This window comes from Caretta caretta, chromosome 6, assembly GCF_965140235.1.
Source record: "Caretta caretta isolate rCarCar2 chromosome 6, rCarCar1.hap1, whole genome shotgun sequence".
Lineage (NCBI taxonomy): Eukaryota > Metazoa > Chordata > Testudines > Cheloniidae > Caretta > Caretta caretta.
Genome location: NC_134211.1, coordinates 70799574 through 70826871, shown reverse-complemented (window position 1 = coordinate 70826871; position 27298 = coordinate 70799574). Strand labels below are relative to the sequence as shown.

At 45.9% G+C, this 27298-nt stretch overlaps 3 protein-coding genes across 5 annotated transcripts in view; 2 read left to right on the top strand and 1 right to left on the bottom strand.

Annotated features, from left to right (window-relative positions):
- Positions 1 to 199: 199 nt before the first annotated feature.
- On the top strand, positions 200 to 19379 carry GCHFR (GTP cyclohydrolase I feedback regulator). Of its 2 annotated transcripts, none has more exons than XM_048852685.1 (3): positions 200 to 358; positions 11601 to 11695; positions 18450 to 19379. In XM_048852685.1, the coding sequence occupies exons 1-3, from the start codon at positions 323 to 325 to the stop codon at positions 18571 to 18573; spliced, it is 255 nt and encodes an 84-aa protein (XP_048708642.1). In that variant the 5' UTR covers positions 200 to 322; the 3' UTR covers positions 18574 to 19379. The 2 variants fall into 2 exon arrangements, with proteins under 2 accessions (XP_048708642.1, XP_048708643.1); XM_048852686.2 differs by lacking the exon at positions 200 to 358 and adding an exon at positions 878 to 941.
- Positions 19380 to 19703: 324 nt separating this feature from the next.
- Positions 19704 to 27298, bottom strand: part of DNAJC17 (DnaJ heat shock protein family (Hsp40) member C17) — a 29999-nt gene continuing 22404 nt past the window's right edge. For both annotated transcript variants that reach the window (XM_048852682.2, XM_048852683.2), the window contains one exon: positions 19704 to 19919. In XM_048852682.2, coding sequence (XP_048708639.1) covers positions 19797 to 19919 — 123 coding nt within the window. In that variant the 3' untranslated portion in view covers positions 19704 to 19796. The remainder of the gene's footprint in view (positions 19920 to 27298) is intronic.
- C6H15orf62 (chromosome 6 C15orf62 homolog) lies at positions 21692 to 24499 on the top strand. Its single transcript, XM_048852684.2, has 2 exons — positions 21692 to 22750; positions 23198 to 24499. Exon 2 carries the CDS (start codon positions 23287 to 23289, stop codon positions 23794 to 23796), a length of 510 nt encoding a protein of 169 aa, XP_048708641.1. The 5' UTR covers positions 21692 to 22750; positions 23198 to 23286; the 3' UTR covers positions 23797 to 24499.

Sequence of the window (27298 nt, the reverse complement as noted above, 5' to 3'; positions counted from 1 at the left end):
GTTTGGCGGCCACACACTACGCAGCCCTCCTCGCCAACGCCTCTGCGAGGCTCGCTCAGGTGCGGGGAGCGCCTGCTTCCTTTGCAGCCAGCCCTGGGAGAAGCCCCGGCAGCACGAGGGCAAAGGGAAGGGTCCTGCGCCGCTCCCCCCGCTGCAGTGCGCCCAGTCCCCTCGGGCTATAGGCTGCCCCGGGCGGGGGTGTGGCCGCGGCTGGCCGGGGTGTCACGTGTGGGAGGCTAAGCTGGGGCTGGAGGTAGAGGCAGACTCCGATCGGGAGCGGTGGGCACTAGACTCCACCTTGGGGCCGGGGGTAGCCGGGATCATGCCCTACGTTCTCATCAGCACGCAGATCCGCATGGTGAGTGTGCGCTGCCGGCGCATGGCGGGGGGTGTCGCACCCTCTCCCTGCCTGCACCCCTCTCCCACTGGGGCCGCTGTTCCGCCTTCCTAGCGGGCGGGCGAGTGCCTGGCGTAACGGGATCCGGACCGAGCCCTTCCTTCCCCCTCCAGAGGAGCCCAGCCTGCAGCCGTTCTCCCGTCCCCGGCAAGGGCGGGAGCTGGAGATTACTGAGAAATGCAGGCGTAGAGGGGCAGGGCCGGGAACGACTTCCGTGGTTTGAATCATGGCAGCAGGGCGAGTTCTGGCCTCACTCGGGGTTTGTGGCGGCACCAAGCAGATTGCGCGGGGCGCCAGACGCACTCCGGAGCGGATCGTGCCCTCTCTCCTGAGCCCACGCTTGTCCCTGGTGGCAGCTGCTTCTCATTAATGTTTCTGACACGGTGCCTGGTTTATTTCTAGTGCATGGTTTTGTTTGTCTGCTGCTGGCGGTCGGTATAAAATCCAGGCTTGACGATTTGTTTGTGTTTGAATTTTCAAACAGCTGGATGACACTTGATTTCCCCTCTCTAGGGGTGCGATGTACTGCTGTTCAGCTGTGCAGGTAATTTAGTAGCTTTGCAAACATCTGGGTGACAGCTGATTCCTTCCCCCCAAGTTTAATTCCAGGATGCCATGTATATTACCGTTGCCTAGCTGTACAGAGATTTTAATGCATTTTAAAAATAGGTGGATGGCACCTGAATTGCTCCTGTAGTATTAAGATACTGCTGGCCAGCTTTGGAGGTAACTAGTATTTTTGCAAACAGCTGGATGGCAGCTGATTGCCTTCTCACCCCGCATTCCAGGAGTTCAATGTACAGTACTGTTGTCCAGCTGTGTAGGTACCTTCTCCAAACAGCTGGGTGGCAGCTGACTTTCTACTCTCCACTAGGGGTGTGCTGTACTGTTGCCTACTTGTGCAGCTAATATAGTCCTTGACTCTTCTCCTCTTTGCTGTCTTTCCCCTACCCAAGGTAGATCCTGGCACGTGTTACCTGGTTGTGTTTTGACACTTGTACCAGGCTTGATAAATTCCCTCCCCTTTCCCAGGATACATGGTTTACACTTAGAGTCTTGCACATAGCCAGATAACTGTCTCTGGGGCACTGACTGGAACTTGGAGAGGAAAAACCCCAACGGACTGTCCTCTCCCTTTCCTGGGTGTCTCATGTGGGCATCATTCAGGGTATGTCTATGCTAGACTTCTGTACCTCGAGTTAACAGGCAGTCAGTTACAAAAGTCTAGTGTTGGCAAGCCCTTAGGGCTCTGACTGAATAGGAAGAAACATAGTCCATAGCTCAGAGGTAATTTATGGGGGCAAAAGGAAACTAGCTGTTAGAGCCTGAGAGTGTCTGAGAAGGAATTGTCCTGCCATCCAACAAATCAGCACATGTGGCCGCCTTCACCATCGATTTTCACCATTCCCTGCAAATAGTCCTGCCTCCGCTCCTCTGCCTGATGGCCCTACCGAGGGAAATAGGAAGTCTGACCAGGTTACGCATGTTGAACATGCAACAATACCGTTGAAACCATGTTTAAATACTGTTGCTAGCATAGTACTGTGGAAAGGGATGTTTATCTGACAATTGTGCTCTGGGCACTCCAACTAGTCTATAGCCTGCTTGTCTAATCTAGTCATGTACAGGACAAAAACACTGGTTCACACAGGTCAGGAAACACAGTGATTGCTAATAGAGTGTCAGGTGCTGTTTGGATAAAGCCGGAAAAGCAGACAAAAGTTTTGTTTTCTTTATTTTTTAAAGGGGAGACTTGTAAATGTTGACTGAAGTCCAGAATATGAGGATGTGGTTTTTGCAATAAGAAGAACTCGACTGTGAAACAAACAAAGTAACCTGTGGTCAGGAGTTCTGTATACAATACAGTACTTGTGGGATATAGCAAATGTTATAGAGCTTAAAATACAAACTCAGGTAGTGGAAGAACTGCTCCTATTACACACCCTCCTGAAACTGCATGTTTTTTATATACAGCGAGAAAACATGATGGTGTGTAGTGGAATAAAGGCTGTCCTGTTTACTGTAATGGGTTTGGGGAAGATGCTTTAACCCTTCACAGGTTATGTAGATGATCCCAAATAGCCACACACCATCTCGTCTTGTTTATAATTCAGTATAATACTTGCTATTTCCAGTGCTTTTAAAAGTTTTATTGGTACAGATTTTCATATCTCTGTGTCTGCATGGCCAGGTTGCCTTACTTACCACAGATAAGCTTTGGATGGTAGGAAAATGAGTGTGTGTGTGTGTGACATAGTCACAGTATTCATGTCTCCATTTCATAAATCCTCAGAGCTAATTACAAATACTGGCTCCCAGTCCTGCAGTTGGATTGCTGTGGGCAAACTCCTGTCCCCTCTTAGAGTTCCCTTGGAATCAATGGGTCTTTGCATGGCACAGAGATCCACTCCAGTGGATCCAATTGCAGAATTGGGTGCTCTGATGTGTCACTGGAGAGTCTGGGATCTCAGCTCTTCAGTGGGATATAGCAAATGTTATAGAGCTTAAAATTGTCATTGGTCCACAAGTGAAACAACAACTGAAATCAGTAGTGGGCTAATGTACATTTTAAAAAAACAATCATAAAAAAAAAAAAATCCCTGCTTTCACCTGGTCCACATTGGCAATGGCCAGAAGGAGGGGGGCATGGCTGCCACTGTGCTGGACTTAGCTGCCTCTACTGTCCGGTAATTTCATTGCTAAACCAGTAGTGGGTCAAGGTGCACAGCTTCGGGCTGCTAGTTTGTTTGCTTCTGTAACGGTGCCTTTGCCCACCATTACCCTGAACCCACGTTTCAGGGACAGCAAGTACGTGATGTGTCCCTAAGGTTAGTTCATGGAAATCAATACAAGGTCTCCAGGCTCTGTTCCTTTCTTGTTCACAGACCTTGCTATTTCCTTGGCATAACCCCTCTCTTCTCTGTCACTAAGGCCAGGTCTACACTTAAAACTTGCCAGTATAGTAACATCTATTAGAGGGGTGTGGGTTGTTTTTTATTTTTTACAATACTTGTATATCCTAGCGTAGATGCAGCTTGTAGCTGGCAAACAAGTGCTTTTGGCACTGTAGCTTATTCCGTTCAGAGCACAGGTATAAGCTATAGCAGCCAAAGCACTCTTTTGCCAGCTACAAGCTGCATCTATAGTAGGAGGGTATGCCAATAGAGCTCTATCAGCCAACCTTTTCTAATGTAGACTTGACCTGAAAACAGCTCCTCCTATGGGCGCCAGGTTTGTATAATTTTCGGCAGTGCCCAGAACGGGTCCAAGCAGAGCCGTCCCATACATAGGACGGACTGGGGCAATCACCCCAGGCCCTGCGCTTTGGGGGCCCCACGCTTTAGGGGGATGCAGGGTCCAGGGTGCCCTGGGTGGTTAGCAGGGGGCCTGGTGCTGGCAGCAGCGAGTGACCCGGCCACAGCCTGCTCTGCCCCGCCAGCTCCTGGCATTGCTTGGGGAAGGGGGCGGAAGCCAGAAAGAGGCGGGGCTGAACCTTGTGGGAAGGGGTGGGATGGGGGGTGGGGAGGAGATGGAACAGGAAGAGGCGGGGGTTTGGGGAGAAGGGGTGGAGTGGGAGCTGGGCAGAGCAGGGACAGGAAGAGGCGGAGCGGAGCTGGCTGGGTCGCTCATTGCTGCCGGCACCAGGCCCATCGCTAACTCCCCAGGCCGCCCTGGACCCTGCATCCTCCTGAAGTGCAGGGCCCCGCAAAGCGTGGGGCCTGGGGTGGTTGCCCTGGTCGGTCCTATGGACGGGGACGGCTCTGAAAATATAAGCCCGAACATTGGTGAAGCCAGGCCCACCTTCCTGAATATTGGTGGAGCATGGGCATCATGGGCCCATATAACTCACCGCCTATGGCTCCTCCCCCTATTGAAGTCAAGGGCAAAATGGAAAAACTGCCATTGACTTCAGTAGGAGCAAGATCAGGCCCTGAGTCTGTACTTCTAGACTGTTTGGGGTTGTTTCATCCCCTCTGGGCACACCCCTGGTTCTCCCCTTCTGAAATTCCATGGAACTTCTGGGCTCCAACATTCATCTCTCTTGTAAAAACAAAATCATCATATTTTCTTGCTCCTTCAACCTTGATGGCTCCAGAGACAACTACTTTCTGCTGCTGCTTTCTATCCACTGCCAGCTCTACCATACAGCCGGCCAGAAATGTAATCGACCTGTGATGAGGAAGAGCAAATATTTCCCGTTTGCCTGGGGCAGTAAAATCCTTTGACACAATGTCAATTTTACCCTCATGCTCTTCTTAACTAAGTTTAAGTAGTTAAAATGAGCTTTTAACTATTGCATTTGGTGCCTATGGTCTAGTGATGGCTGTACTAGGTTCCAGAACATGTGGGAGAGACCCCCTCTTGGATACAGCACCTGTCCTTCATGGCCAGTTGTAGCAGTTGATAATGCTCTGTCAAATAGAGGACAAGGAGCCAGGATTATTGGTTTCTCATTCTGTGGCCTCACAGAAGTCACTTAGACACTGTACCTCCATTTCTGTTTCTGTAAAAATAGGGCCAAGGTGGATAAAAATAGATTTTTTTTTGTTGAGACCATAAAAAATTAGATTTTTTTAAAACTTAAACTGGATTTTTTAGCTTTGTTATTTAAATAATTTTTCTTTTTAAAAATAAACTGGTTTAAAATGAAATCTGAATTTAATACAAAACTTATGATAATGTCTAAATATTTACATAAAAGTTAAATATGCTGAATCCATGAGCTTATATCAGAAACCTTGAGTTAAAGACTGTTTTTTAATATAAAGAATCAGGGGAAAACATCCGGCTTTTGAGATCAAGCTTCATAAGTGTGGCACAATAGTTCGTGTACTGTATTAAGGGCTTATTTTGCATAATAAAAATAAATGTCATATGCTGTTTTGTGTGTTTAATTAAATTCCAGTTACCACGCTAATGCAGCATAACACAAATCATAAGCAAAAAGTTAATTATCTAGTAAATAAAAGAAATATATCATTCACCATTTTCAAACATACTAAAAATGTACAATTAAGAAATAAGAATCTGAAAATATTAAGCTATATCATTGCTTGTATAAATGTCTGTAGTTTTAGTGTACCCTGCAAGGTAGCAAAAAGATGTAACAAATCCAGTGTAGAGGCTCTATTTAGTTATAAATCAACATGTGAGATTTGGAGATTTTTCAGAGCAGGTTAGACAAACACCTGTCAGCAGTGGTCTAGATCAGTGGTTCCCAAACTTGTTCCACCGCTTGTGCAGGGAAAGCCCCTGGCGGGCCGGGCTGGTTTGTTTGCCTGCCGCGTCCTCAGGTTCGGCCAATCGCGGCTCCAGGCCAATGGGAGCTGTTGGAAGCAGTGGCCAGTATGTCCCTCGGCCCGCGCCGCTTCTAGAAGCGCCCTTTGGCCTGGAGCAGCGAACCGCGGCCACTGGGAGCCGCGATTGGCCAAACCTGTGGATGCGGCAGTTAAATAAACCATCCCAGCCCACCAGGGGCTTTCCCTGCACAAGCAGCGGAAGAAGTTTGGGAACCACTGATCTAGATAATACTTGTCCTGCCATGAGTGCAGGGGACTGGACAAGATGGCCTCTTGAGGTTCCTTCGAGTACTATGATTCTATGTTTTAGTGGTTATATCAATGAATGAGAATGCACCTTTCTTTAGAAAATAACTGAAGCACAAATGGAAGAGTTTATTAAAATCAGTTATTTAAATCAAGGCTTTCCATTAGATGATTTAAATTGCCTTGATTTAAATCAATCCACCCTGAGTAGGGGTGATAAGTGACTACCTCACAAAGGTTGTGAAGACTAAAAAATAAATGGCTGTAAAGCATTCTGAATTCTGTGGCTGGAAGTGCTACAGACAGGCAGAGTATTAGGTGTTTAAGGTGCTTTGTTCTCGAGTCCTCCTTTCCTCACCAAATGCACTCTCCTCCTGGACTGTTGTCTTTAGTTCCTGTTAGCCCTGTAATTTCTATTATGTTGGAGGACTCTGTTACAAGACTGTTGTCCCCAGACATAGTTAAAACACAGTTCATTCTTACGGTGTAGATGGGAACTAACTGTTTTAACCATAATCAATATAGTCTGGTAACGGCCATGCAAAAGCCCAGAGCCATAGTATAATTCAGGAACAAGGTTAAAACATGGTTTGGTCTCATCCATGTTGTAAGACTGACCCGTGTTCTGATTGTATCCAGGGCTACCATGTTTTAACCTAGCCCCCCGCCTTACACATTACAGTATAATTACAACCTTGGTTTGTGAAGTTCTTTGGGGCAGAGAATGTTCTGTAAAATGACATATTTGTAGCACAATGTAAATGCTCTTTAATACAAGCAGTTGGGATATACATGGCACAATGTAAAGCACCTCTGTCTTCCTACCTCCATCCCATTTGTTTTTCTTCGCTTTAAAGAGTACATGCCAATCACTTTACATTTCATTGGCATGTCTCTGTACCTGGTTATTCCCAGACATGGTCACCAGCATCTTCCTCTCATTTCATGAAACCACATTTGTCTGCTAGAGAATTCCTCTGGAAGAAGGATCTTTTTGAAACCCCATCTGCACCTCTCCTTGTTCAGCCAGCAGAGGGCTCTGCTAGAGCAATATGCCTAAGGCTCTCACTTCCATTGGGAGAGGAGACAGCTCCTGTGTCCTGTTGGAAGTGCTTAAGTGGGCAAACAACATCAGTAAGCAAACACTGGCTGGCCCTTGTCTCTTGGAGCTCCTGCTAAGGGGCTGTTTAATTATGGTGTAGATGTTCGGGCTCGGGCTGCAGCCTGAGCTCTGGGACCCTCCCACTTCCCAGGGTCCTAGAGTCTGGGCACCAGCCTGAGGCCAAACATCACACTGATGCCCAAACATCACCGCAATTAAATTGCCTGAGCCCTGCGAGTCTGAGTCAGCTGGCACAGGCCAGCCGCGGGTTTTTAATTGAAGTGTAGGCATACCCTGAGTGTCTTCACTACAAACTTTGGTCAACATAAGTTATGTCGGCATAAAGCCTCCGCAGTTAGTATATCGCTTGTGTGCATGCATCCTTGGGTCCTTGTGTCGGCGGTGCATGTACTCACCAGGAGGGCTTGTATCCCAGTATGCATCCTGCCACTGTCCAGTGCACTGTTTTTTGGGAGGTTTTGGCAATGTGTGGTGGGGCAGAAACAAGTCACGAAGGGGTGACTGGGAACCAGGGGTCAACTTCCCAGCATGCAACTGTCTCCATCCTGTAATGTCATCTATATCCCATACTTTTCATGCCTTTTTAAAAATCCCACGAACCTGCACCATGCTCCTCGCTGTCTGCCATCTCTGACAGAACCATGGTGTCTGCACAGCTCTGCACTATTGTCATACATGTTGCAAGCAGAGGATGCACGATCCCCTGGTATTAGCAGAGCTGCAAGAATAACTGAATCAGCAGGGAACATGATGATTGCCTGACGGTCAGATTGCTGTGGGACATAGCGAGAACCAATTCAAGGTTGTTGGTGGCATTCACAGAGCATCTGCAGATGGGGGAGTGTCCGTTCTTGGCCCGAGAAATGAGCACTGACTGGTGAGATCACACTGTAATGTAGGCTTGGGATGACAAGCAATGACAACAGAACTTTCGGATGCGCAATTCCACATTCCTGGATCTGTGTTTCGAGCTCGCCCCAGCCCTCCAACTCAGAGACATCAAAATGGGAGCTGCATTGGCACTGGAGAAATGAGTGGTGATCACACTGTGGAAACTTGCAATATTCAATTGCTACCAATCAGTGGGAAATCATTTTGGAATTAAAAAATTCACCGTGGGGGCCACTCTCATGCAAGTGTGCAGGGCCATTAATCATCTCCTGCTATGCAGGATTATGACTCTTGGCAATGTGCAGGACATAGTGGATGGATTTGCAGCTATGGGATCCAGAATTGCAGTAGAGCAATAGACAGTGTACACTTCCCCATTTTGGCATCAGACCACCTTGCCACAGAATACATAAAACAGAAAGAGCTACTTTTCTATGGTTATGCAAGTGTGAGTGGATCACCCGGGGATGCTTCACCAACATCAGTGTTGGCTGGTCAGGAAAGGTGCATGACGCTCCCATCTTTAAGACGACAGGACTGTTCAGAAAGCTACAATCAGGGACTTTCTTTCTGGACTGGTGGATTATTACTATGTTGAAATTCCAATAGTGGTCCTGGGGGACCCAGCCTTCCTCTGGCTCATGAAGCTGTACACCAGCCATCTCGACAGCACTAGGGAAAGATTCAGCTTCCGGCTCAGCAGATGCAGAATGACAGTTGAATAAACTTTTGGTAGATTGAAGGGACGATGGTGCTTTTTATTCACAAGATTAGATCTCAGTGAAAAAAGCATCCCAATGGCTATAGCTGCCTGCTGCATCCTGCATAATAATTGTGAAGCAAAGGGGGAAAAGTGGCTGAGGTGGAGCTGGAGCTGCTGTTTACTGTGTCTCACTGTTAAAATGCTCTTTCAAAGCCTCCCTGACCCATAAAGCTCCAAGTTGAGCTCTTCTAATAGCCCTTGTGTCCGGCTGTTCAAACTCAGCAATGTGTGGTGGTGTATTGTGCTCTACCTGGCCTGCTGTTTTGGGGCCCGTTAGGAATTGCGTGGTGCTTGGTGTGCATCTCTGAATATAACTCTCACAATGCATCTAGTAATTTTTTGGTGTTTGCTGTACATTTATGATAATTACACTGTTTGTTACTGAGCCTATGAGTATCAAGTAAGTGGGTGTTAGGCACTCTGCAGCATAGATTTTGAACCAATAAAGATGAATTGTTTTCCAAATAATTTTTATTCAGTAACAAAATCAGTGCAAAGAAAAATCTGTGCAATTTAAAAGCAAATACACTGAAAACTTAATAAATTAATGAAACAACACTTAACAAGGGGAAAGAATTGTAATGCCCATGTTACCTACACATACAGTAGCTGTGGCTCTCACAGGTCAGTAGGTGTGAAACTAGTTGTCCTTAATGTTCCCTGGGGTAGAATAGGGACGTGGCCCCCCTGATGCCATGTGTCGCTGGGGTGTGTAGGGAAGTGCTGCAATGGAGTTCTCCAGGGACTGCAAAAGGAGAGGAGCTTGGGATTGGTGAACCTGTAGGTCCACAAGAGTTTCCAGCATTTTGACTTGCTGCTGGAGAAGCCCCATTATGTCCTGGTACATCTCCCTCTCCTTTTCCTGCTGGGACTCCTGGGCCTTCCTTCTCCATACCGTCTGCAATGTGTGCAGCTGCAGGCACTGTTATCAGTATAGTCACGATGAACAGTAAAAGTTAAGGTTCAGAATTCCCTTCTTTTGCTCCCCTAAAGTTTTAAACAAGACATGCTTGCTGACATTTCTGCTTTGGAATGCTTGTGCACGGTGCTACTCACAGCGGCAGCGATATTGAATATGGCTTGCTAGAAGTGAGGGAAATGAGGAGGCAATTGCTTGGTTGCATGAAACTATGAGTGTAGGCTAAGAGCACTGAATACTGGTACCATTTCCCACAGGCGGTGATGATTTAGCTGAGATCTCACTCCTGAGGGTAACAAAGTCACAGAGAGCACAGATACTGCTGATGTCCCGAAGCTGTCCAGGCCCACATGCTGCTAGCCTGCATGCTGCAATGGTGCCTGCCAAAGTTAGCACTGACTGGTGTGGGAAAGTGTCCTACAGCAGAGGGAGTAATAAGGTTGCCATCTCTGGAAACCTTTGGCAGAGGGTTGCAGAGTACCTCCATGGAAGTTCCATTGAGATCTCTCAGAGGATTCAAGGGACATAAGCAAGGAACATTACAGGGGAATGACAAACAGATAACTCTACCTCTGTTGTACCTATACCTCTTCTAGTATGAGTAAATTAATTAGCAGTTGTTAGTTGTGTCCTGTTACACTGAGGTGCCATCAGTACATCATTGTGATGGGAAATACAGTTACACTTACACAAAATTCCTTCCCCTGCATTGGGCTCGCCGATGATCAACTGCCAGGATTGACTGGGCTGCAGTGGAGTCTCAAACAGGTGCTGGATCATGGCATAGCTGGACCCTCCGGTCGCATGTCCCCCATCCTCCTCCACCTTCTACTCGTCCTTGCTGGTCATGCCAGGGACTGTGACTTGGGCTCCTCAGAGGTTTTCATGGTCGTTTGTGGGGTGGTAGTGGGGTCTTCACCAAGCATGGCATGCAGCCTTTGTAAAAGTGGCAGGTCTGAGGCTCTCCACTGGATCGACTGCTGGCCTTCCGATACGCCTGCCACAGTTCCTTCGCTTTCCCACAGTACTGGTGCCGGTCCCTGCTGTACCCTTCTGCATCTCCCATGCAATCTGCTCGTAGACATCCACATTTCTACAGCTGATCCATAGCTGTGCTTGCACACAAAAGCTCTTCTTGCCACAGGCCTCAGAGGTCCAATACCTCCTGTTTACACCAAGCTGGAGCGTGTAGCTGGCATTGGTCAGTTGGGTGGTTGCACAGAACAATGGAGAGCAAATAGAGATGTGCTCACCAACCAGGACAATCAGGAAAAGGCATTTCAAAAATTGGAAGGGCTTTAAGCTGGGGCTTCTGGTCTCTGTGACCCCTAGGGCAGTGGATTTCACAATTATGACTACAGCAGTCAGTGTCGGGCATTCTGCGACAGCTGCTGGAGGACTTTTAAGGTCGACATAGTAATGCAATGTCTTCACTCGCAGTGTGTTGATCTCAGTACATCAACCATGGCTCAATGCCACTCGGGGAAGTGATGTTACTGTGTCACTATAATGGGACACTTACATTGGTGGGAGACAAATTTAAGCGTAGACACATGCATTATTAGGTCAACACAAGGTGGCTTACATTGACCGAACTTTGTAGTGTAGACCAGGATTTAGAGAACAAAGAGGTTTCCAATAAACATGATCTCTCCTGCCCACCTACAACAGATTCTCCTCTCCATCTCCTTCCCAGTAGTTCTCCTTCCTAGATGTGCTGCTTGCAATCCTGGTAGCAGGAGTGTAACTTGGCAAACAAGTGCAAGAAATAACCTTCCCCACAAAGTCTCACATTTCTCGTGGATGTGGGTGGGGAACATACCCTACCTCGCATGGCAAGGGTTTGCTCTTTGGGCTTTTTGTCTCTTCTCTGTTTAAGCTGTCCTTTGAATGGTGGGATGAAGAAATGCACGGACTATGGTATTTTTTCTCATCTGCTGAATTTTAATTTCCTTCTGCAGGAAGTTGGACCCACAATGGTTGGAGATGAACATTCTGATCAACATCTGATGGACTACCTGGGTGCCATTAAGAGGAACATGCTGGGGAACCATTTGTAAGTATTTCTGTGCTACTTCTCTCTCCGCTTCCCTCTCCTCACCATCCCCAATCCTTTGTCAGGTACCCCTCCCTCAACCTAGCAGAGGCAGTTTTCTTTTCTCACTCTTGAAGTTTCTCATTGAAGAGAGAAGGTGGGTGAGGTCATATCTTTTATTGGACCATCTTCTCTTGGTGAGAGAGACAAGCTTTTGAGCTTACACAGAGCTCCTCTTCAGGTCTGGGAAAAGTACTTAGAGTGTTACAGCTAAATGCAAAGTGGCACAGATTGTTTAGCATAAATAAACACATATTTCTAGGGACCTTTCAAGGTGAAGTGGCCCATTAATGCCCTTCCAGTCTGTCTCATTAAGACAGATGTAGTAGTGTACTGTAATGAAACTACAAAAAGAAAAGGAGTACTTGTGGCACCTTAGAGACTAACAAATTTATTTGAGCATAAGCTTTCATGAGCTACAGCTTATGCTCAAATAAATTTGTTAGTCTCTGAGGTGCCACGAGTACTCCTTTTCTTTTTGCGAATACAGACTAACAGGGCTGCTACTCTGAAACCTGTAATGAAACTAGTGTTTCTGTCAATGAGGCTGCTACCCCGAAGCCTATCTCTCAACAAACATTGCAGTGGATCCAGAGAACATCCCTTTATGTCCAGTTTTTTCTTCAAAAGAACAAGGTCATCAGCATGAATCCCGGTTAATAGACTTTATCCATAATGGGCCTGCTTTGCAAAGATTTCCAGATAATTTGACCTACTCTTTACAGATGGAGAAATTGAGGCACATAGGGTTAAGTGTCAGGTATTTTTAATGTATTTAGTGCTTCACTCCCACTAAAATCATTGGGATTTAGGGTCAGATTTTTAAAGGTGTTTAGGCACCTAAGTGATTTACCAAAGGCCACCTAGCAAATTAGCAGCAGAGTTAGGATTAGAACTTGGGAACTCTTTTTTGCTGTTAGCCCTGTATAAAGTTTGCACTGCCTCTTAGTTTCCTGTTTAAAACAAACAACAAAAACAATATTTATATGAGAGGGGCAAGGTAGTGATGTAATATCTTTTATTGGACCAATGTCTTTTGGTGGAAAGGGCCCACACCTGAAGAAGAGCTCTGTGAAGCTCAGAAGCTTGTCCCTTCCACCAACAGACACTGCTCCAATAAAAGATATTACCTCACCCACTTTGTCTTTCTAATATCCTGGGACCAACACGGCTGCAAATAATATTTGTATTGCGTTTTTCATCTGCCAGTCTCAAAGATCAGCAAGGCTATGTCTACGCTGCATTAAAACACCTGCAGCTGACCCATGTCAACTGACTCGGGCTGCTGGGCTATAAAACTGCAGTGTAGAAATTTGGGCTTGGGCTGGAGACTGGGCTCTGGGACCCCACAATGTGGGAGGGTCTCAGAGCTTGGCTCTACCCCGTGCCTGAATATCTGAACTGTGGTTTTACAGCTCTGCTGCCTGAGCCCCGCAAGCTCAAGTCAGCTGACACAGGTCAGCCGTAAGTGTTTTATTGCAGCGTAGACGTAGCCATAGTGTCTCTATCCCCAGGATGTAAGCGGTAGAAATTGAGGCACAGAGGAGTGAAGTGACTTGCCTAGGATGATGCAGCAGCAAGTCACTGTCTCCAGTACTATTATATCTCATTGCCAGGAAGCATTTCTTAATGCTAAGCTTACATCTTTCCTTTTTCTGTAGGGATGTTCCCATTTTACCACCCTAATGTCCTTGCTGTTTACGGTCTCCAAATATCTGTAGGCGCTTATCATGGTGCACACCTTTCTTCTCCTAGCTCAACCAAGCTCGGCATAGTTCGCTTTTTAATCTTTCCTCATGATTCAGTCCTTTATCCAGCCCTCTAATCATTTTGTTGCTGTTATCTGAACTCCTGCCAGTCATTAATATTTCTGGTACTCAGGTGCCCAGAACTGAACACAATAATCCAGGTACAGTTTCGCCAGAGCTGCATTGAGAATGACTCACTTCCTGGGTCCCTGATTTGGTTCCTGGTCTGTTTCGCTGCTAGAGTCCATTGCAAGCTGACACCCTGTTTAGCCACTCTCTGCTGTTGTCCAGATGTCCGTTCTGAGTGCCTGAACCAGTGCCCGTTGAAATCAATAGGAGCCTTTCCATTGACTTCAGTGGGCAGTGAATTTCTAATTTCTCCCCAGACATATTAGTTTGTATGTTTCCAACTGGAGTTTTTAATGCTGTTTTCTGGCCATAGTTCTAGTTTCTCTAGGTCCCTGCTTATTATTTTGCTGCTTGCATTGATTTTGACACCACCTTCCACTTTAGTATAACTTATAAGTGTTACTGACGTTGTTTGCATCCAAAGTCCATTCTTACTTGATCTGCTTATTTCTCTTTGACAAAAATCATTAAAACAGTGGAGGAGAAGCTATTAGATTTCTCTGCTGACTGGAGTCCACCTCCATCTTTGAGTGGAGGAGGAGAAAAAAACCCAGCAGCATTAATTACACAGAAGGCGCCTACTCATTTCCCCCTGTATCCTGAAACTTTAGTGATCAGAGCTTTGCAAAACTCCTTCCTCACTCATCATCCTGGCAAATGAAGGCCTAAGTTATCTACCCCTACAGAACTTAAATTCTCAGTTGGGGAAGAAAAAGTTCTAGTCCTTGTGATTGAAGAGATCCTTCCAAACATAAACCAATGCAGTGCTGTCTTCCTGCATTTGAAGACACAGTTCTAGTAGCTCTTCTGCCCCATAGTTTAGCCTAATTAATGGCAACAGAGTGGAATTTACAAGTCTCTAATCAGTTTCATGCTGCTATTCAAAACCACTGGGTGGCAATGAAATTGTTAAGAAATTCAGTTTTTCGAGCTGCTGCCACAGGGCTACAAACAGGGGCAGGCAATAGAGTAATGCAGGGGGGAAGAGGACCCCAGAAAAAAGGAGGCCTATGGTAAAGCAGTGGATGCATCCCTACCTCACTGCTGCAGTCACCACCAGGTTTGGTTTTGTTTGTTTTTAAAGGAGGAATAACACGAAAAATATCCTTGTCACTCCCAGTAGCGGGGTGGGTGAGACGGGGATGGGACGTGGACGGGCTTCAAATTTGTAAGACACCTACCAGTCAGAAGCAGTTGCAAAAACAAATCATGACAGAGGTACAGCATCTGATAGCAATCCCAGAATCTATTCCTGTCCCGCAGTAGTGGGGCTGGGCTTCTCACCAGGGAGTTGGCCCCAGGACCCACCTCCCGCCCTGCATATTTTGTATCTGCTTCAGGCTAGTAGGTGTCTTGTAAATAGTGCAAGCTAATTATCACCCCACCCATTTGCTAGGATGGCATGCGTACAGGATAGTTCTTGATGGCCACAGCGAAGAGCAGCAGCTCCGTGCTGCCTTTCCCACTGCTGGGGTTGAGCAAGAGGAGACGGGGAGTATGAAGAAAATAACCCCCTTGGAATGCAGCAGCTCACTCCCGCTGAGGACAGTTGCTGCATTCCAAGGGCATTAGCCCAGCAGAACCTGTTTAGAATGACATGAAACTTTACTATAGGAAGAGCAAAGCTTAACTCCAAGCATCTCCAGGATTTTCTGTCTACCTCATTGTAAATAAAGCTTCACAATGGGTAGATTTCACTGTGTTCTGGATCCACAGTAGTGATTCCATAATTAAGTTGTATAACCAGCATTTGATTATAAGCCTGAAGCTCACTCACAAACCAATGCATTTAGGTCTGAGTTTGCAGAGAGCCTGAAATAAAAGCTCTAAGGGAGGTGAATGGTGCCTGAATCCATGTTAACTCAGGTGCCTAATCATAACACTAAAATTAACGATTTCACTGCCTGTAAGAAAGACAGATGATCACATTGTGTAGAGCTGCACAGTTTACTGAGAGTGGCATTTCATTTTAGAACCACCACCTTTTCCCACCCACAGTCTGACCTGTGGAGTGGAGCCGAGAGGAGATCTGAGCCCCAGTAAGGGGAGAGCTAGTACTGCATTGCCAGCAGGGCATCTAAGCCACCTCCCCACCCAGGGCGGGTCTGGTTGTCTTTGGGGTAGGTGTAGGGCCAGACAGCTTTCCTCCTTGTGACGGCTGTTCTGCTGGAGGCGGGCTGCAGACTCAAGCAGGCGTCACTGCATCAGTTACAGGTGGGTCACACGTCCAGGCTTTTCCTGTAACTATGAAGGATAGTACCTTTTTTTTTTTCTTCCCCAAATAAATAAATGAAAGCTTAGAATTTGCCTACACCATAGGGCTGGGAGGCTGAGTCCAAAGCATGTGTCTGTTGTGCCTATTTCTTAATCTAGCCCTGCTCCAGGGTGTATCCAAATCCCAAACGAGCATGTGTGATCCTATTTTGAAGGTCTGCACAGGCTCCTGGGAGTTTCATTTGGTGTCCCCAGCAGGCTGAGCTTGGAAAAGCACCGTAACTCTTTTTTTCCAGCTCGAGCCTTCGGATCATTTAGGTTAGACTCTCCCAATTTGGCACATTCATGCAATAGTTGCAGTACCTGTCACTATTGTTTTGGAAGGCTTCATGGTTAATGTGAATTATTCAGGATGCATCTGAGGTTACCGTAATTTGGTAAGCTCAGAGTTTAAGCTCTGCATGATGTCTGCTGAAGTTATAGTTCTCTCTGCTGGTTTTTAGCTGGAAGGGAGGAATTTGTAAATTCTGACAGCCAATCCACACAGTTTCAGACAGGCTACAAACACTGATGACTATAATCCTTAAGTGAAATAGGATGCTCTTTTGTCTGATCAACGAAGGGTCTTGGGACTAAGGCACAGGGCAAGGAATCCAACCGGGGTTCTGATCATGGCTCACCACCAACTTGCTCAAGTACAAAACTTCCCTGCCTCAGTTCCTTCACCTGCATAATGGAACTTACCTCAACATGTAAGCCTAAATTGACACTTAAAAAGCATGTTGAAAGCCTCTTACGGGAAGTATTAAGTTCAAAAGCAGTTGTAATACATATCTTTATATCACACCTATAATTATAACAAAGTGTAGTGTATCAGAAGAAATAAAATAGAAGTCTTCAGCAAGCTCTCACATCTCAGCATTATTATACTTTAAAAATACCCCCCCACACTTTAGTAATAATTTACAACCTCAACTTTAGCAACTTTGGGAATTTCTTTGGGGTTTTTTAGTGTCTGGAAGTCAGGAAATTTATAATTAAGATTCCACAAACAGCTTTAACGCTGATCCCATAGCTCCAATCATTATCAGCATATCTGTTGGTATGGTCATATCCTGGCAGATAACTAGGTAGCTTTTCCAGTCAGTTTTTATATGCATTACATCCAAAAAACTAGAGTAAAAGAACATTATTAAGGATGCAAAGTCAAGTACTTATTTTAGGAAATGCCAGAATTAGGGTTGTCTGTCCAACCTTTATTAAGCCCCTTGTGCATATACATTATGGTACAGTCTAATTACAGTATCATACTCTTCATCCCCCTCCCCCCAAATAATAGCTACCTCATTCAGTGCACACAGTTTGGATGAACAAGCCAGTCCCCACTGGTCCCTTGTCCAGTCTGTCTCCCCATACATCCCTTCTCATTCCCAGTCTCCACCCCACAGGCTCCTTATCCCAACCTACTCCTGTTGTCGCCCTCCCCATTCTGGCCATTGTCCCCTCTGCATTTGAGTCAGGCTTCTTTCACCTCCATGCAGCCTGACTGCCAGCAAGGGGGAGCACTGAGAGCACAGTCTCCTTGCTTCTGTTACCATGACCAACCTGGAGAATCAATTGCAAGGACAGTCCTGCTCTGCGTGGAGCATGCTCAGTGCAGACTATCTTCAGAGAATTTAGCTGCAAAACTCTAGTATGTCTACTGAACCAGTGTGAACTCAAGATTTTTCATAGGCTCATAACTTGGTCAAAGTTGGGAATCTTCGTGAGAACAGAAAAAGGCTCCCCCTGACAAATTTCAAGCCCAGGTTGCAAACCACAGGGGCACCAGAGCGTCTCACGTAAACTAAGAATTTTTTTTAACATGAGCAAACAAACAGTGTATATTTCTCATCGCCGCCTTAGGAATGTCTGAATACTTTTTGCGAAAACTTTCCAATGCAATTCAGCCTGAGGCAGACACCCAGCATAGAAAGCTTCAGCCTGAATGGTCAAAGTTATGAGCAACTGAAAATAGGCTCATAGAATGGGAAAGGGCAGGCAACCTTAACTACCAGTTCTGCCTAGAATGTATTCACCTTCTAACAGGGCTCTTCTCTCCTTGTGGCAGTGTGGCTATGAGTGTTTCTGCACACTGGCTGCCTAAGAAACTCGATTTTGAAGCCTTCAACCAATACCTATTTCAGGTCTCAAGTCCCCTGCAGCAGACCTTCAAAGAGAAATAAAATGCTGCTTCCTCTCTCAGATCAGTAAAGGGATTCTCCTCATTTTGGTGAGGCCCCAACAGTGCACAGGTGGGAGTTGGTTCAACAGCTCAATCTTCTAAAAGGCTGAGGCACCCAATCAGACTGGTTTTGGACAATTACACTCCAATTTTAGGTGGCTCTTTAATTCTGGGAAAATTTGCTTCACAGAGTTTGAAACCTGTGGTTGTTAGTCTCAGTGTAGTATAACAGGACATTGCACATTTGGTGGGCTCTATCCCAGAGTGGCGACAGCAGTGTCTTGCACAGGATTAACTTGATTTTGCTGGAGACACAAAGTCTGTTTAGCAAGGGAAGCTGTTCCTCTTCCATCCATTGTGACCTTCCCTTCTTGTTTCCTTTCTTCTTTTTTGGCTGCAGCTGGGAGTACTATGTGAATGATGCACCCCGTATTGTGTTGGACAAGCTGGAGAAATATGGCTACCGAGTGGTCAGCATGACAGGGGTGGGCCAGACCCTGGTTTGGTGCCTCCACAAGGAGTAGCATGGAAGACTGTAGTGTTCCACCTACACAAGACATTGCTGTGGATCATCTAGCACAGGACTGGCATTGAGCTTCCCCATTAATTAATTCTTTTTTGTCCCAGTTTCCAGACATGCTCAAGGGAAGTGCTGTATAGTCAAAACTTCACATAATGGAAAACTACCATCAATGCCATTAGATGAGCTCTAAGGGGAAGGAGATGTGCCCACTCAATTCTAAGGGTAAATCATGCATGAATCCTTTGGAGATTGGAGGGCTCCTCCTAAGTATTGTCTGAATGGCAGTCTGGGAAATGACAGCACTTCAAGTGTTAATCTTGCCCATTCAGTACATATTTGAGTGAGGTCAAACACTAGCCTGGTCTTGCCCCTGGAGAAGTTAAGCATTGATCTTCTCGCTCATGAGGCCACCATTTAAATACAGCCCCTGCTCAGTCCTCAGAGTAGGTCAAGCATAGACTACTTGTTGCAATCTCCCTGGAACAGTAAGAACAGGATGCCAGACACTGACCCGGTCCTTGCTATTTGAACAAGCTCCCCTTAGCACTGAGAACAGTTTGAACGTTGACTCTCAAGTGGGATTATGGTTGGCGTGGGCAGACATTGTCCTGGTCAGCCCTGAGACTGCCATTCCAGTGTAACACATGGTCTTTGAAATATCTTTAGAGAAGTACATCACTGGAGAAAGGTCCTGTGACTATTTCAGGTATTGGTTGTGTAATCTCACAAACTGCATATAATTCCTGGATTGATTTGTACTGATCAATTCCTACTGTAGCCAATGAAGTAATAAAGAATTAATATAAAGAGACTGTGTGATTTTCTTCCATGGGCTACTTTCAGCAGTCAGATGTGTGTGAAGAAGCTATATGAGAAGCTATATGAAAAACTTCTGCTCCTGTGTAAAAAATTCAAGACCTAATCCTGACAGATGTTGAGCAGCTACAACTTTTAAATCTGTGGGAGCTGCATTTTGTTAGCACCTCTCAGAAAAAGGTCCTCAGTTACAGGGCAGCTACTGTTTTAAAGTCTAGATTAGGTGACAGCCATCTCCCCCTTTCATCAAAGGACTGTGTGGATGCTGAGTGTTAACTGTCCACTTTCCAAGAAAGTATTCCCGCAAGGTTGTAAAAAAAAAAAAGAAAAGAAAGAAGTTTATTGACTTAATTTAAGAAAACAAGTTTTTAGCTGAAGGATAGGGGAGAGAATATGTATTCCACCATGCTATGTATGTGACTCTTCCTCGTCTTCCCGTTTGAGCTGCTCAATCAGCTGCTGTCGCTCAGCTGCTTGGCGCATTCGCATCATAACCAAGCTTTCATAATCCCGCTCCGAGACCACGGAATCCTAGGGAACAAATGACAGAACTGAATTTGTAAAGAACAGCCTACACCACAGTTTCCAAACTCCCAGAAATCTCCACTTGCTATGAACTGTACAAACACACCACAGTGGCAGTAAAGATGGGTGCTGCACCTGGCAGGTCAGCAGGTTAGAGATACCCAGCTGGTCAGGTTAGCAATGACATTTGTTACTATGTGATAGCTGTTTGGCCTACATAAAGTAGACACTTGTCTGTTGGCTATCAGAATGAACACCCTCATCGGCCATCTCAGCAGAGGGGACAGAGACAGAATGGGGGTCAGAAGACTGACTTACCCTCTAGCTCCTCCAGCTGGTCCCAAAAAGCTATGTGAAGGGTTGGCGGGGTGGCCCGTGGAAGCTTGCACTCCCCCTAATCCTGCTACAGCTAAGGAGGGAATTCTCAAATACACAAACTCAGGAACTTCCATTTCCACTAAAACTCATTTCCATAAGCAAACAGTAGAATTAAGCAATGTGCTTTGCTTGAGTAAATATAACGTTCTCAGACTGGCAGATTATTCTAGGTTATTAAAGAGGCACTGTCAACTTAATCTAGTCAGTGTTTACACTGACCCCTCAGTCCCCTTGTGTTTAGTTTCTGTGATTTTACAGTCCCTTTTTGTGTGTTCCTCTCTCTCTGTACGAGCCATACGAACAACAGGGAAAAGTGACCATCACAAAGTATTGTCAAATGCACAAAATAAGCAATTAAACGTTTTTCTGAGCATTCAGTTTTAGAATCTCCAGTGTTTTAATGAGGCTAGAGAAAAATAATTCAGCCATAACTGACCTAAATTACTGGTGTTTTCTGGTGTTTGTTGTTTTCTGTTCTTCATGCAAGTTTTTACCATTAAAGTTGATTTAATGTTCCTTTTCAAATCAACATCACAAGAGTGATCTGCAATAACTAAAGATGACCCTCCCTAGCTATCTTTCTAAAACAGCCTTCCCTCAAGAATGAAAAACTACTGCTGTTTCAAATAGTGTAACAATACAAACAAACTACATAAGCAATAAACTCACTCAAATTCTACGGTACTGTTATATCTGATGTCAGTTGTACTGTGTAATTAAAACACTACAACAGTAAAGAGTCAAATGCATATATTGCCAGGTACAAAACCACACTTGCTGAAAATTAAACCTCTCTAAAGTGTACTCAAGTGATTGTACAAAAATAGCACCTTCTGACTCAGATCTGCTCCCGCCAGTTTGGGAACCATCTGCTTTACCGACCAAATCAATGGTTAGGTCAAACTGAGACCACAGCTTTCTATGCTGACCCATATCGTCTCGTTGTTTCCTTGTACTGTCTGTCTGTATCCACCTGTTGTCTCTTGTTTTATACTTAGATTGTAATCTCTCTGTGGCAGGGACTGTCTTTCTGTTCCGTGTTTGTGTAGTACCCTAGCACAACGTGGTCAGCTCGTAGGCACTATGGTAATACAAATTAGTATTAATAATAGTGTTAGCACTGGCAAGGCAGCATAACTACATTGGCTCCTCAATGAGGCAAGTAGCAGAAAACAGCTACCTTGTCAGAGCCCAGCTGCTTTTTGTGTCAATGGTATTTGAAAAGTGGCAGTACATGGTCCCATAACTTCAAGATTTCCCTGAAATATAGCATTACTTTTAGACATTTGTCTTGTTCCCTTGACACCTACAGTTAAAAAAAAGCCACCTTAACAAAATAATGCTGAAAATCAATAAAAGCATTCCACATTTCTGGGAAATAGTCATATTCCACACTGATTGAAACAGAACTTTGTGAATACGAAAGAGCAAGAAAAACCATCCCTTAGAGCAAAAGGGGGCTCTTGCAGGAAAGTGGGGCAGGCATGAATTCTCCATCATACCCCAGGAAAGAGCTTCCTCTAGTGGAGAGATGGAATAGATTGAGAGGGATACAGAAGCACATGATTAACTGAACTCTCTAAGTGGGAAGGTGGAAGAATCTTATGCTGTAACTGATATTTTAGCATCTATATTAACAAGCTTTTGATACCATGAGACACCAGCATGGATACAGGTAATATCAGAGGAAGTCAGCACTCGTGCCAAATCAAATCTCAGTCTTCAACAGATGAACTAGGTCCCTTCATTGCTAACCTGGAGCTCCTACCCAATGAGCAGATTCCCACTGCCATCTGCCTGGGTTGGTTAATTAGCCAGCATGAGGCTCTTGCACGTGAGTCACCAACAGCAGAATGTATGCATCACCACCTGATACTTCAAGCTTTAAAAATCTAAAGGAGAAAAGAACCACCCCCTCCTTCCATCTGTGGATCTCACCAGTACAGTGAGCCAGTCAGAAATCACTGTAGCTAGAGCTCTCCAAGGAGAATCCAAGTTTTCCCAAGCTGTGTCACAAAACAAAAGGTCCTGTTGATGAATCTCCTGAAATCAGTTTAAGTGCCCCTCAGGAATCTTGCCTTCTCCTCAGGCAGAGCGTGGGCTGATGCTTCACTACTCTCCACACACCTACTTCCTGAAATCTTGGCAATTACCAACAGTGCAAAACCCAGTTTCTGACGTGGCTGACTCAGCAAGGGCTTGGCTCAAAACAAACACATACACACAAGGAATCAGAGCCTGGGAAGCAGTGACAAGAGACAGATGAGAAGAGGTGGAAGAGAGCAGAAGAGAAAGAGCACTGTAGGATTTACCGGCTGTTTCCAAACCAGCAGAATCTTGCCTTGAGCTGCTGATTGTGACACACAAGTACGTTGTCTACGGTGGTGGTCGTGGTTCTCATCACTGAATTCTGCTGTCTCCCCTCTGCCTGCAGAACTGAGCTGCTGCTCCACCACAGAGTAAGTCTTTATTCCAAAATTACTTTTCCTAATCTTGCTCATTTCCTATGCAGTCTCTACTAGTTGCCTCATTTGAAATTCCTCTAGGACTGTATTTCTTTTGTGTGCCTCAGTTTGACATAGATAATGGCTCCCCTTCTACCTACTCAGTGAGGCTTTTGTGCTGTGCCCTTCACCATGAAGGTGCCTGGTTACCATGGTACCGACATGCTCTTCTGTTCTTGATGCTGGGTTAATCTGTTCTCATTGTGTCTACATGCCATTGCTGCTGTTCACTAGTTCCTTTCTGCAGCATAAACAGGCAGATACCTCAACCCTTTCTATACTGAAGAGGAAGATTCCCTTCTGTACAAAATGGGCGAAAGATCTGCTAGCTCCATTAACTCAGGGAGGTGGTAGGAAAGAGTTTTCACTTCCTATGATACCAGCCTGTTTTCTCCCTTATAGGAGTTGTGGCTCTTCATTGAATTCGAGACTGGAGTCCAGTGGCCTCCTACACAGTGCAGTGAACAACTCCCTTCCTTTTGCTGCCTAGCATGGATACTTGGCGGAGAGGATCCATTAAATCCACAACGTTCTTCAAGCGTCTTTCGTTCAGGAGGCATAAAAAGCTGGGTAATCAAGTCATTATTTTGAATCAGACCAGCCAGACACTTGAGAACAATGGACAGTACAAGAGGGAACCATTAAGAGACCTGAAGGATAAAGCAGAGTACCTGGTATGTAAGAGTGAGCAAAATCTAGCCCAGGCACAGGCACCTCCTAAGCCACCCCGGCTGTATCTGGACAGTTCCAGCTGCCCCAACATAATTGACCACACGGAGTCTCACTCTACAGCCATCTCCTTTTCCAGTGTCACTCCTCAGTACCATAAGACAACACAAACACACATGACTAACTCCAACACGGTCCAGGCTACAGACTGTGGGACCTCTGAAATAGGCTCTGATCCCTTCCTTTCCTTCAAAGTGGACTTGGGGCTATCACTCCTTGAGGATGTTCTGCAGACTCTCAGGAAACAGAATCCAAGAGATTACGCAGCTTGAAAGTGTTTATCATTTAAGTTATTAAATTAATTATCAGCATTAGTAGTTTCCTTAGCCCTCACAGGAGAAGAGGAGACACTGGAGTGTCCCTACCCTGGACTGCCTGTCTCATCGTCCTGTCTTGCCCACCATAAGCTGTTCTTGTCCAGGCTCCCTTCCCATTGAGTTGTCAGTACACCAGTTTGTGAGAGAGCCACATGCCGGAATCTAGTTTGATGCATTTCCATTCTCTACACTGGACGGGGAATTCCTCTCCACTGCTGACACTGTACCTCATCCTGATGAAAAAAAAGGACATGTTTGGTAACAGAGAACTGTTATTTTTGGAACCCCGCTGTGACTATAAAAGGCAAGGGGGAAAAAGGGGGGCATAGAAACAGGATTCCTGAGTAACTGGACAGTTTGGATGAGATGGCAGCTCCAATATCTCAAAGCCAGGTGGAGCAGAGAAAATGGATGTGATGATTCAGGATGTTCCTTTTCCAGTGGGTTTCTTTCCCCCTAGCTCTGTGTGATGGGCATTCCCATCTACCGTCTAACTGGAAAAAGGTAAGCAGCTGAAAAGGCTCACAATATAGCAACAGCAAATTCTCCAGCCTATTAGCAAGTGGAATAGCTTCTGTAGATATTGCTTCTTAGAGCATGCTCTGAATAATCAGCTGTAAACTAATATAGGTAAGAATAAATGTATCAGTCATTACAAGTCTGTCCTTGCCTCATTTCACTTGTACCAAGCCACAACAAAGGTGCCAAGATCTGTAAGGTAAACATTCCTTGGTCCCGCATCTTTTTATGACACGGGTGTTGCGGGCAGTGAGGTTATTGCTGGGTTCCAATCCCTTCTGCTACTCCTAGTGGGAAAGGCTAGAACTGCAGCCACTGGGACATGTTACCACAAGCAGATGCTGATCACCTAAGACACCGGGCACCGCCACCACTAATGTCAAGGCTAAGAGCACTTTGGGTCAGTTGCTGGCTTTACTAAAGTGATTCTGCACTAGTACTGTGGCAGCAATTCTTAGCAATTACTAGTGCTGGGTTAGAAAATGGTGTCATTTTTTCTCTAGGGGTTGCTAACCAGAGGCATCTGGTGCATTTAGCATTTGGGTGAACCATGTCAAAGAAGGTGCAGATGGCTCCTATCCCACCAGCTTCACATCAGAGAAAGAAAGCAATATTAAGTCTTACTGCAATCTTAAAGTAGCTTTGAAAATGCCAAGGACAGTTCCAGAGAGAAAGCTGCTTTCAACCATTGTAGGACAACATTGCTGGATCCCTGGCGAACACTGAGGGGGCAGTGCTAGTAAGAAGCTCCCAGAGAAGACCTTACTGGTACTGATAAGACAGTGTTGTGAATAATTTGCATGGTGCTGGTGTACTCAATACTGTACAACAGCTGCAGTGTGTCAGACAAAAGCTCGCTGCCCCTAGGAGGTTTTAATTAGGACCCTACAAAATTCACAGCCATGAAAAACACGTCATGGACCGTGAAATCTGGTCTGCCCCCATGAAATTTGGTCTGTGTGTGCTTTTATCCTATACTATACAGATTTCATGGGGGAGACCAGTGTTTCTCAAACTGGGGATCCTGACCCAAAAGGGAGGAGTTGGAGGGGGGGGTCACAAGGTTATTTTAGTGGGGTTGCGGTATTGCCACCCTTACTTCTGTGCTGCCTTCAGAGCAGGGTGGCTGGAGACCGGGTGGCTGTTGGCCGGGCGCCCAGCTCTGAAGGCAGTGCCCTGCCAGCAGTAGTGCAGAAGTAAGGGTGGCAATACCATACATGCCACCCTTACTTCTGTATTGCTACCTTCAGAGCTGGGCGGCTGGAGAGTGGCGGCTTCTGACTGAGGGCCCAGCTCTGCAGGCAGCAGCGCAGAAGTAAGGATGGCAATACCATACCAGGCCATCCTTACTCTGCACTGCTGCTGGCGGTGGCTCTGCCTTCACAGCTGGGCTCCCAGCCCGCAGCCACCGCTCTCTAGCTGCCCAGCTCTGAACTGCAGCACTGCAATTCCCCCTACAATAACCTTGTGACACCCCCCCCCCCAACTCCTTTTTGGGTCAGGACCCCAACAATTATACCACCATGACATTTCAGATGGAAATAGCTGAAATCATGAAATTTATAATTTTTAAAATCCTATGACTGTGAAATTGACCAAAATGGATTGTAAATTTGGTAAGACCCTAGTTATAGTCTACAGGAAAAACGCAGGTACAATAGTTAGTGCACTGTAGTCAGAACATTGTGGTTCTGTAGCAGTTTGCAGAAGTAGAGTAGGGAGGGAGCTCAATTTACATGAAGTGGGAGGCTAATCTAGGCATGTGGGATGGCATGAAAAAAAGCATGAGGTATCCAAAGGGAGCAGCAGAAGAGAAATGAGTGCAGACCAAAGGGATGGGATGAGGGCTGAGCCGAAGGACAGCTTAAAAGTAAGAATCTTGAACTTAATATAGAAGGGAAACCAGAGAGGATACTAACATAGGAGGCAGAGGTGGTCAGAATAGTGGAAAGGGAAAGTCTCTTAGCAGTGCATTTTGGATAGACTGGAGAGGAGAGTTGATGGCACAGAGGAATGCAGCCAAGACAAGAAGTTACAAGAGCAGGGATTCATATTTTGGCAGCAGGGATGAATTTTGGAAACGTATGGAAAGTGGCAACAGGATTTGGGGAAATCCTGGGTAAGAGGGGAGAAGGAAAGATAGGAATCAAAGAGGACCCCACAGTTCTGAGCCCGGGGAACAGGAGGATTGGGAGGTTACTATCACAGGAACGGTAGATGTTACGTGTAACAGCAATGGTAGTTACTACTGTCAGGCAGAAGTGTAACTTTCCAGCTGATGATGTTCCTTTCAGTTGTAGGTCATAAATCCTCACCCATGCTAACAGATGACTGGCAGCCCCACCAGATCAGAGGGACTCTGTTCAATAGCAATGACTCTCCAACCTCCATCCAGCAGGAATACCATTAGCTGCTTTGGCCTGCTCTCCCTCTCTGCTCAGCCACACTAATGACTCACAGCAGGCAGAAGCTAACAATCTTTTACTACGGAAATGAGCCAAGACAAACCCAGACACAAGCCAGGGCTCTCACACGCAAACTGCACAAATCCATCACCAAGTTCCAATTGCATTAACAACCCCTTAGGTATGAACAGAGCCCAGGGGAATGCTTTTTAGTTTATCATCATTTTGCTTTATTTTGGGGGAATTTCATTTTATTTCATTGTGTCGTGGGAGGCCCTGGAGGTGGGTGGGTCAGTTCCTACCCCAGGGAGTCAGAGACCCTGGGGAGAGATTGGATCCTGCCCCTGCAGGGAAGCTTTGCAGGCCCAGGGGTGGGAGACCCTGGGGAGAGGTTGGGTCCTGACCCTAGGTTTGAAGGCCCAAGGGTGGGGGTGTCAGGTCCTGCCCCCAGGGGGAGGCTCTGGAGGCCCTGAGGTGATCAGAAGGACCTGGGGGGAGGTCAGGTCATGCCCTGGAGGTGGGGGGAGTTGCAT